This window comes from Mirounga leonina, unplaced genomic scaffold (assembly GCF_011800145.1).
Source record: "Mirounga leonina isolate KUSES-001 unplaced genomic scaffold, KU_Mleo_1.0 Mir_82, whole genome shotgun sequence".
Lineage (NCBI taxonomy): Eukaryota > Metazoa > Chordata > Mammalia > Carnivora > Phocidae > Mirounga > Mirounga leonina.
The window spans coordinates 40,478,821-40,489,479 of record NW_023270825.1 but is presented as its reverse complement, the minus strand read 5'-3'; the positions used below and the strand labels follow the sequence as shown (position 1 = coordinate 40,489,479).

General features: G+C 49.1%; 1 protein-coding gene across 2 annotated transcripts; it reads left to right on the top strand.

Annotated features, from left to right (window-relative positions):
- The first annotated feature begins 400 nt into the window (after positions 1–400).
- On the top strand, positions 401–10,371 carry DACT1 (dishevelled binding antagonist of beta catenin 1). Of its 2 annotated transcripts, none has more exons than XM_034992431.1 (4): positions 401–955; positions 3,353–3,485; positions 4,232–4,387; positions 7,421–10,371. In XM_034992431.1, the coding sequence occupies exons 1-4, from the start codon at positions 611–613 to the stop codon at positions 9,217–9,219; spliced, it is 2,433 nt and encodes an 810-aa protein (XP_034848322.1). In that variant the 5' UTR covers positions 401–610; the 3' UTR covers positions 9,220–10,371. The 2 variants fall into 2 exon arrangements, with proteins under 2 accessions (XP_034848322.1, XP_034848321.1); XM_034992430.1 differs by having other exon boundaries at positions 7,310–10,371.
- Positions 10,372–10,659: the final 288 nt, after the last annotated feature.

Below are 10,659 nucleotides of genomic sequence, written 5' to 3'. Positions count from 1 at the left end.
CAACTCGCTCGAGTTTCAGAAAGTTCTCCGGGGAGCCCAACTGCTGCGTCCCTTCGCGACCCTGCCTGCGAGGCCGACTGTAACAGGATGCTGGGACTCGAGGCGCTCGCCCCTTGCTTTGTGCGAGGCAAAAGAACCAATAAGGAGCGAGGCAAAAATTGGGTGCAGTAAGCCCGAAAAGGGGGCCGGGGGCCCGCGGGAGGAGCGGGGGAGGAGCGAGGGAGGAGCGGGGAGGGCCGAGCGCGGAGGAGGCCGGCGCTGAGCGCCAGCGGCGCGCCTGACAGAAGAGGGGGAAGCCCGGGGGAGCGGGCCTCGGCGCGGAGGGGCCGGCGCGGGGAGGCGGGCGCCAGGCGGGGGTTTGCCGGGCCGCCGCGCGTGACGTAGCGCCGGGCAGGGCGTTATCAGCTGCGGGGCCGCGGCGAGGGCCGCGCGGCGGCAGCGGACGGCGGCAGCCCGCGGCCGCGAGCGGGTCCTGAGCGTCTCTGGCTGTCGCCCCGTCGCCGTGCCCCGTCTCAGGGCGGCATGAGCCGTCGGCCGCAGCCCTAGCGCCCGCTCCTCCGCGCGGGCGGCCCGGCTGCGGTGACGGGTGCTCGCTGCGAGGGTGGGGGCCATGAAGCCGAGCGCGGCCGGGGCGGCGAGGGCGCTGGAGCCGCAGGCGCCGGCCCGGGGCGAGCAGCGCGCGGGGGAGCCCGAGGGGCGCCGGCGGGAGAAGGGCGAGGCGGACACGGAGCGGCAGCGCACCCGGGAGCGGCAGGAGGCCACGCTGGCCGGGCTGGCGGAGCTGGAGTACCTGCGCCAGCGCCAAGAGCTGCTGGTTCGGGGCGCCCTGCGTGGCGCCGGGGGCTCGGGAGTCGCTGCGCCGCGCGCTGGGGAGCTGCCGGCGGAGGCGGCGCAACGCAGCCGCCTGGAGGAGAAGTTCTTGGAGGAGAATATCTTGCTGCTGCGGAAGCAATTGGTAGGTCGTGCCTGGAGGTAGGGGCACGGCTGTCCCTGCGCAGGGGCTGGGATTCGGCAGGTGGTCTGGGGGTGGGCGCGAGGGTGCCTCCGGCTGGGGGGACTCGTCCCGGTTCCGGGACCCCCATTGCTGCGTGGGCCGCCGGCGCCCACGCGTTTCTGGCGTGTGCCCGCTTTGTGTCAGGTGAGGGGCTGGCGACCCCGCGCGGAGTGCCGGGAGGGGGTGGCAGCGCTCCCCTCCTGGCGCTGCCTTCGGGGTTCTTGGAGTCGCCTGGTTGTAACCTTCAACCTCTCTAGTTGGACGAATGCAACGCCCTCTCCCCGAATGTTTGCAAACCCTCCTTTAAAATAACCATTTCATTTGGAGCTCTGAGCTTCGTGTCCTCCCGCCGAGAGGGGACAAAAGCCGAGGAGGGGGCTTGTGGCGAGGTTAACTGTCCAAGGCTGAATTTTACGATTTCGCGGAAGCGCACGTAGGGAGCCCTGCCCCTCCCAGGGCTCTGGGCCTGCCAGCTTTTGCCTGGGCTGCTGCTTGATTTCAAATAGAAGCCCTTTGTATGAGGCAGCGAAAACACGCAAATGATAGAAATTTGGCTGGAGAGAGTGCCCCGTCCTCTCGTATGTGACCGGTGGTGGAGGTGGGAGAGAGAGAACCTGCTCTTAGGCAACATTTATCTTAATGGATTTCCGTCAGTGTCTCAGTCATTCTGTGCCATCTGCATTAATGGGGAAGAAAAAGAACTTTGGCGCTTAATGTATTGATGAACAGCTTTTGACCCCGCCTCAGAATAATGGCGGCAGCTTTGTTATGGTGACCTCAAAAATGTAGTTTTGAAAACAGAGAGGAAAAAATCTTTTTCTGACCATGTGATACTGTCTGAAACTAGACACATGCTAGATAATGTCCCTCCTACAATAGTGAACACAGGTGATGCCATGTGGTTATTTGTCAAGGGGTTTCTTGTGTTATCTCTTTTCAGATAATTTTTCTCTCTCCTCTCTCCCTTTTTCTCTCCAGCATCAAAGTGCTTTTACTTTGGTTCATTTTTCCTGAAGAAACTCATTCTAGCAAACAATGCATATATGGTTTTGTCTACAAGCTTTTTAAATCAAAGGTCAGACAGGAGGAATAATATTCCTATGCATCTATTTTTTTAAAGATGTATCTTGGTTTGTGCACTACCTTTTTGGCATTTTACTGTTTTTTTTTTTTTTTTTTTTGGTAGCAGACCAGATTCATGTGTAACGTGGATTTGAGTCAATTCTCGCCGGTTATGCCTGGTCATTGACATTTTATGCAGTCTTGTACGATAGCACCTTTTTCTCTTCACGAGTTTCAAGATTGCGAGTGGCACATTCCTGTTGCCACATTCTCCTCATGCAAGGCAGCATGTCAGGAGAATTTCAGTCCAGTCAGTGTTTGTGGCACTCTTTTCATTTGTAGACTTGGCATTCATGATTTGAACCAGATGCCTTTTTAGTTCTTTTGCTTTCCCAGCAGTAGGAAGCACTAGGTGGCGGTGTGAGTTAGCACTACAGATCTGTCACCTTTGGAAACCCGAGTTGAATTCAAATCTTGATGGACCTTCCCTTGAGGGTTTTGGATTTTGCCAGCTCACATTATACTTGGCACTGGCTATTAGTATTAGTTTCTCACTTTCAAAGGCCCTAAGACTGATTAAACCCCACAAAGCAACTAATAGAAAACAAAACTCTGTGGGACATTCGGCCAGAAAATCTCACCTAAGTAAGAGTAGAGTATATTGTAGGAAATATCTTACACCCTGACTTCAAATTAAAGAGTCTACTGTGAAGAATGGTTTTGTAAAAAATTGGTTGTATGCAGAGGGTTAAAAAAAACCCCTCCTTTTCTGGGGCGCCTGGGTGGCTCAGTCCTTAGGCGTCTGCCTTCGGCTTGGGTCATGATCCCGGGGTCCTGGGATCGAGCCCCACATCGAGCCCCACATCGGGCCCCACATCGGGCTCCCTGCTCAGCGCGAAGCCTGCTTCTCCCTCTCCCACTCCCCCTGCTCATGTTTCCTCTCTTGCTCTCTCTGTCAAATAAATAAAATCTTTTTTAAAAAATTAAAAAAAAAAAAGCTTTTCTTATCCTTACCTATAAAAAGCGAGTTTGTATATATTCGTTTATACAAAAAGCAAGTCCTGTTTTTATGGAGAAACTTTATAGCACCACAAAATCTAAGAAAGTGAAACGAAACATAGGAAATATTCTTGAAGTTTTTTTTTTTTTTTTTAAATTTCAGGTCATCCAGTAAAATTTTGGTTTTGGAAGATTTAGTGAACTCTTCAAATGGTAATCTGAATACTAAGCAGGCTTTCTGGTTCTTTGTGACCAAAAATGTGTTCATTTTTCCTTTCTGTGTTTCTTCCTAATCAGAATTGTTTGAGGAGAAGAGATGCTGGTTTGTTGAATCAGTTGCAAGAACTTGACAAGCAGATAAGTGACCTGAGACTAGATGTAGAAAAGACATCTGAAGAGCACCTGGAGACAGACAGTCGGCCCAGCTCAGGTGAGTGTGTGAGCACACGGACAGAATTCTGCACTCAAGTTCTACTTCAGCCCCCTGGGTTTAGCATTCCCAGACCTGCAAATGGCAATGGAGTTTGTTTCTAGGGCAGAGAGAATTAAAAAAAAAAAAAGCAGTCTGCCATTCAGTTGTATGAGAGGGAAATAAAACCAGATGACAAAATTTTTAATAATGAGATTGATCTGACTGGAGTCCCCTGAGTTTAAAAATAAAAGCTTCTATTCAAATTTCTGGAAGAGCAGTCCTCCTTTGAAACTTGAGAAAGTCAGAACTGGGCTAGAAAATTAGTCACACTTCAACTTCCTGAGACCACTTCAAAAGTTTTTTTTTTTTTTTTTTCCCCTTTTAAGCCATTTGGCTCCTTAAATAGATTTGTTTTTTTCTTCAAATTATTCCTTCTGAGACATTCATGATAGAGTTGAGGCTTTGACAGATCTAAGTCTCTTTCCTTGCCCATCTTTAAAGGTGGGGTCAAGGAGGGCAGTCGATTTGAGGGTGAGAGTAACTTTGAAATGTATCCGTAGATATGGGCTTTTTGCCTTTTCCTCAGAATCCCTTGAAATAAAACCATACAGTCACAATGCTAAATCCAGTGAACCAAAATTGACCCCCCCCACCAAAACCTCCCTTTCCTACCTTTCCTAGTTGATTAACCCTTTTCCTTTTAAGCACAGATGTGTACTATTGCTTGACATGATCTTAGTTCCAAATGGTGTTTTTATTTGTAGGGTTTTATGAGCTGAGTGATGGGGCTTCAGGATCCCTTTCCAATTCCTCTAACTCGGTCTTCAGTGAGTGTTTATCCAGTTGTCATTCCAGTACCTGCTTTTGCAGCCCCTTGGAGGCAACCTTGACGATCTCCGATGGTTGCCCCAAATCTGCAGGTAAGACTTTTTAGCATTGATAGACATTTTTTTTTTTAAGATTTTATTTATTTATTTGACAGAGAGAGAGACAGCGAGAGAGGGAACACAAGCAGGGGGAGTGGGAGAAGGAGAAGCAGGCTTCCCGCTGAGCAGGGAGCCCGATGTGGGGCTCAATCCCAGGACCCTGGGATCATGACCTGAGCCGAAGGCAGATGCTTAATGACTGAGCCACCCCGGTGTCCCTTGATAGACATTTTTAATTGGAAGGGGTCAAAGGCCCCTAAAGATTATCTAGCTTCAACCCCTTCTATTGATAGAAAAACAGAAGGTCAGAGAATTTCATCAACGTGTTACATTTCATGACATAGTTGATCTAGAACCATGATGCCCACTATTCAAGTCCTCTTTGGGGACCAGTTAGCTGATGGTGGCAAGATAGCTTATCTTTAGAAATCCTGTCACAATATTACAGATCTTGGGCTCTGTTTGTGAGCCTTTGCCGTTAGTTTAACTTGTTTGCATTTTCTCTTGAAAACCACTTTGGATGTTTTTTTCTTCTTTTAATCATTTAAAGCTCAAACTTACACTAAGTTAAATATATGTCAGACTGATTGGCACTTCAGGGAGCAGTGGCCCCTCCAGGTTCTCTACAATGTCTTGCACGATGGCAGCTGTCTTTTCTTCTAGCAGGTGGGTGGGGTGAGATTCCCCTGGGCCACGTGCCACTGTTCCCCATTTTGGGTTATCCTTGCAGTGACCTCCAGAGAGAGTCATGCTGTTGTTGGTATTGGAAGAGTTTCTGCATTTCCACTGTATGTCACACACTGTACCGAATGCTCTGCATACATTTATCTCCTTTGAATCCTCCCAGTAGTTCTGCAGGGTATGCAGGTATCGTTAGCTCCATTTTATGTCTCAGAAAAATGAGGTCCAGTGAGGTTAGGTTAATTGTTTAAGGTTATATAGCTAGTGAGTGGCAGAGGCAGGATTCACGCTCGGGACTAACTGCCAGGTCCAAGTTTTTTCCACCACACCCAGGGAATTCAGAAATTGCTGTGTTCGACCTTCTCACTGAACAGAGGAGGAATTTGGTTTTATAAAAAGAGTTTGTCAGAGGCTCCTCATTTGCTGAATGGCAGAGTTGTTGCTGAAACTTGGGACTCCTTGCGTAGTTCTGCTTTATTGTAGTTCCTCAGAAGAGCAGAGAAAACATGGAGAGGAGCTGTAGGTGCACAAGTCATTGCACTCTCGGTTGGTCTGTGTCCTCCACTTCGGTGGAAAGGCTGAATTTTCGAGATCTCAGCAATGCACACGTAATGCCACACAACTGAGGCCGCTAACTGGCTGGTTTCATTGTGTTTGTACTGTGTGCTGTCAGCAGCAATCATTTGGGGAAGCACAAATCTGTGTTATCTAGAGTGTCTAGGCCTCAAGTTCATTGGCAATTGCTCCCCTTCACTCTGCAGATCTGGTTTCAGGGGGAAACTTTAAAACCCATCAAAGGCGCTTTGGTATAGGTTTTCCTTGAAGACAGACCCCCATCTCCCAAATGCCACATCTTCACATAATTGAGACAGTTGTACTGGGCCTTGGGGACTGAGAGATCTGTCTTGTTCCTTAACTCTAAGTAGGGAACAGGGACAGAATGGTAAAGTGTAGGTAAATGTAGGGCAGTGCTTAAATGTAGGGTGAAGATAGAGTAGTGGAGGAAGAGGGATGGGCAACGATATTAGGTAGAAAGGTTTCCATTTCTTACAATTAGCTATTTATTAGGAGTGGAGGTGGAGGGGGTAGGGACACAGCACTTTTACTTTATAATAATCTTTTCTTTACAAATGAATCATAGCATTTCTGGGTCCAGAATGTATTTTTCCCCAGGACTGCTAATTATCATTGAAGGTCATGGAGCTTTCCCTTAAATTAAGCAATTTACATACGCGCTGGGCACATAGTAGGTTTTTAATATTTGAGTAAATATAATACGGGATATATTAGTGATAAAAACTTTGATTTTCCTTAGCTGAAGTTCATTAAAGGCACTTGCTATTTAGAATAGTCACCAAGGTAAGACATCAAAATCATTTAATTAAGCAAGAAGGCTTGATTTCATTGTATTTTGGCATCTACAGTTTTGAGATGTGGAAAATTTATTCATTAATACTACAACTCAATCTTTTAAAACCTTATCAAGAATCCCTTCCTATTTAAAAATATTTTCTTTTTTAGTGTCACTATTGAAAGTATAAGGTGATTATTATTTATATTTGGTTAGTCTCCATTGAAATTTGATCAGTTTCTTTGAATTTCCAGTTGACAGTTATACCAAACATATGTCATTAAGTAGTAGGTCTAAAAAAAAAGAAAATGAGAAGGCTCTCAGAAAGTACAGTTTATCTGCAGTATTTCAAAAGGAAACCAGGAATAGAATACGGAGGGTAGAGTAGCCCAGAGAAAGAATGATTCAAAAAATGGTTTTTTTCCTAGTTATAAGTGCAGTGCATACTTACTGAAAATTTAGAAAACAGGAAATGCAGTAAATCTCCCTTGCTTTCGACACTGCAGTGCTACCATCGGCATCTTGGTGTGCTTCATCTAAGACTTTTCTCTTTGCATGTATACAGCCAATAAAATTATAATCATAGTCTGGTATTATATCATGATTTTCACTAAACTTTAAAGGATTTTCCCCATATTATTCAGTAGTTTAAAAGTATTTTTAACGGCTGAGGATGTATCATTTCTTGCTACACATTTCTTTGTTAAATCTTTCTTCCCTCATCCAGTAGTATGGACTGTATGTAAAAGAGTGTAGTAGCTTCTAGGAATAGTTGTGGACTCTTTAGCATTCTCTATCTGAATTCGTTTTCATAGAAATTGGCCTGCGTCAAGCCGGCGCTGACCAATTCAGTTCTTCAGAGTGTACCTTTAAATGTCTTTCAGATCTCATAGGATGGTTGGAATATAAAGAAGGCCACTGTGAAGACCAGGCCTCGGGGGCAGTTTGCCGTTCCCAATCCACATCACAATTTAATTCCCTTGGTATCATTGCAGATGTGAATCCCAAGTACCAGTGTGATCTGGTGTCTAAAAACGGGAATGATGTGTATCGCTATCCCAGTCCTCTTCATGCCGTGGCGGTGCAGAGCCCAATGTTTCTCCTTTGCCTGACGGGCAACCCTCTGAGGGAAGAGGACAGGCTTGGTAACCATGCCGGTGACATTTGTGTGGGATCTGAGCTGGACGCCATCAAGACGGACACTTCCTTACCGGCTCCAAGCAGTTTGTGGTCTGCTCCCCATCCATCATCCAGTAAGAAAATGGATGGCTACATTCTGAGCCTGGTCCAGAAAAAAACACACCCTGTAAGGACCAACAAACCAAGAACCAGTGTGAATGCTGACCCCACAAAAGGGCTTCTGAGGAATGGGAGCCTCTGTGTCAGAGTGACTGGGGGCGTCTCACAGGGCAACCCCGGGAACCTTAAGAATTCTAAACAGGTGCTTTTGCCCTCTGGCGGAATCCCCTCTTTGGACAACGGGACATTCTCCCCACCGAAGCCGTGGTCAAAAGAGTCAAAGGCAGAACAAGTGGAAAGCAAGAGGTTGTCCCCGCCGGAGGGCTGCTCGCCAGGCGCTGCCACCGAACTTCCAAGTAAGCATCTGCCCAAAAATGCCAAGGCCGCCTCCCAGGAACACGCTCGGTGTCCCACCGCTGTGACAGGGGAGTCCCCCAAAGACGGCATTCAGGTCCTAGCCGCCTCCCCAAAGGAGAGCCCCGGGAGGGGCCCCGCGCCGCCGCAGGAGAACAGAGTCGTCCAGCCCCTGAAAAAGCTGTCCCCGAAAGGCGGCCTGCCGCCGGCCCCTCCAGCAGCGCCCCTTCCTGGCCCGGCTGCGCTGCTGTCTTCCGCTTTCGCCGTGGAAGAGCGGCCCGCGCTGGGTTTCAAGAGCGAGGGCTCCTCTTCTCAGAGCCTGGAGGAAGGGCCCCCCGCGAAGGCGCCGTCGGGCCCGGGCCCGCAGGCCGCGGGCGGCCGCCCCCACCGCGGCGCCGGCGCCCGGACCGCGGCCGCCCTGCGGGGCTCGGCCCCCAAGCCCCGGGGCGCCCTGGCCCTCCACGGGCCCGACGGCGCGCTGCCCCCCGTGAGGGAGAAGAACCGCGCCGCCGGCAAGAAGTGCCGGCTCCCCGACGACGCGGATACAAATAAGAAACTCAGGAAGGCCTCGTCCCGGGGCAGGAAGGGCGGGGGCGGCCAGGCGGACGCCGGTCTCCCCAGCCGGCCGCCGGGTGCCGGCCACAGGGCCGGGGGCAGGGCGCACGGCCACGGCCGGGAGGCGCTGGCGGCCAAGCCCAAGCACAAGCGAAGCGACTCGCGGCGCTGGCGCTCGGCCGCCGAGGTCTCCCTGGAGGAGGCCCTGCGGAGGTCGCGGCGCGGCCGGCGCGAGCACGTGGGGCTCTACCCCGCCGCCGTGCCGCTGCCCTACGCCAGCCCCTACGCGTACGTGGCCAGCGACTCGGAGTACTCGGCCGAGTGCGAGTCGCTCTTCCACTCCACCGTGCTGGACACCAGCGAGGACGAGCGCAGCAACTACACCACCAACTGCTTCGGGGACAGCGAGTCCAGCGTGAGCGAGGGGGAGTTTGCGGGCGACAGCACGAGCTCCAGCGACTCCGAAGAAAGCGGGGGCTTGATCTGGTCCCAGTTTGTCCAGACCCTCCCCATCCAGGCGGTCACGGCCCCAGACCTCCACAGCAACCCCACGAAAACCTTTGTCAAAATTAAGGCTTCGCATAACCTCAAGAAGAAAATCCTCCGCTTCCGGTCCGGCTCGCTGAAGCTCATGACGACCGTCTGAGGGGAACCCCTGGTGGGGAGGGTGGGGCGTTTTCTAGTTTCCTGGAGGAAGACGTGGCATCTGACTTTTGTGTGTGACAGATCCACGGAATGTTCTCCTTTTGTTGAGGTAAACCTGAGGTAAATTGTCTCGTCTTCATCCTGTAGGGACGCTAGTGCCTTTAATGGAAGGTAAAGAGTTTTGCTGGCTAGGAGTAAATACTGGGTTTTTAATGGTGGTGATAGTGAATGGATTTTGTGGCATCAGGTGATTTTTATCGGAAAGTCTCCGAGCATCTCTGAAGGCACAGGTTTCGATGTTCGGGTCTTACTGGGATGGGACCTTTTGGTCCGAAGGTCAGGTGGATGGAATGTAGGACGTACGTTTGCTTCTTGGTTCTCTCGGGCAAGTGTCTCCACCAGGGTTTTCCTGTTGAGGGGCGTCACATACAATTGTGTGAAGTAGGTACGATGGACAGTCATTGTTTTCTGTAATTTTTTATATAGTCTCCCTTTCTTAGATGTATCCCCCGTTCTGTTTTCTTCTCACAACTGTTTGGTTTACTGGACTCAGAACTTGAAGACCAGACCCTAAATCCAGAGCTGGTGACCCGGATAGGGAGGCTGGTAACAACCTTAAAAGGATTCACTAAAACTGTCGCCACACTTGGTGCCTAGGCCCTGGATACAGTAACCCTTTTAGGGCCGATTAGCCAACATTTTGATGCCTTTCTCCTCCTCCCTGATTTGCAGCAGATCCAACCATTTCTTTTTGGAAGGACTTGCCTTTGTGATAAAATTTTGGTCCTTGGGTACTGAGAAATTCACTAATTGAATGACCCTGGGGTGTGACTCCAAGCCCAGAATTGCTCACTGAGCACTGTGCCACCTAAGTATCGGCCCGAACATTTTAGTGCAATCCAGTCCAGATTGGACCACTGACCCTGTCTGGAAGGGCTTTAAAAAAATATTTTTTGTTGTTTTGGTAAACAGTATTGTGTAAAATGGTTTTTTATACCAATATATGCATGTTTTGTGCATGAGTAGTATTTGTTTTGATATTTCTATGGATGTTAAATTACTGTATGATATAAACAGTATGTGTTTTTATATATCATTGTGTAAATTTAATATAACGCATTTTATGCTGTAATAAACAGTTTGTTTTACTGCTGTTAAGTTTGTTGTTTGGGTATAAAACCAGCTACACATCTAAATCTTGTGCTGATTATTTTGGGATTTCTATTCTAAGCATTAGAATATTTGCAATAATTAAAGCAGGTTTTAGCTGTAGGCTTCGACTGGATGGTGAGTGAACAAATGAGGAAAAGCAAACCACTTCTTTAGAATAGTTAAGGTATTTCTTTAAAATTTAAGGTAAATTTGGTAGGTGTCTTCTAGGGAAAATATTTCTGAAAAGAGTCTTCCCCCTCCCCCAACTTTTCAGTATAAAAAAATTTCT

Excerpts from the sequence above, each read along its gene's own strand:
- DACT1 (XM_034992430.1), top strand. The coding sequence starts at position 611 with ATGAAGCCGAGCGCGGCCGGGGCGGCGAGGGCGCTGGAGCCGCAGGCG. Across the intron at positions 956-3,352 it reads TGCTGCTGCGGAAGCAATTG|AATTGTTTGAGGAGAAGAGA; the intron begins GTAGGTCGTGCC and ends CTTCCTAATCAG. Across the intron at positions 3,486-4,231 it reads AGACAGTCGGCCCAGCTCAG|GGTTTTATGAGCTGAGTGAT; the intron begins GTGAGTGTGTGA and ends TTTTATTTGTAG.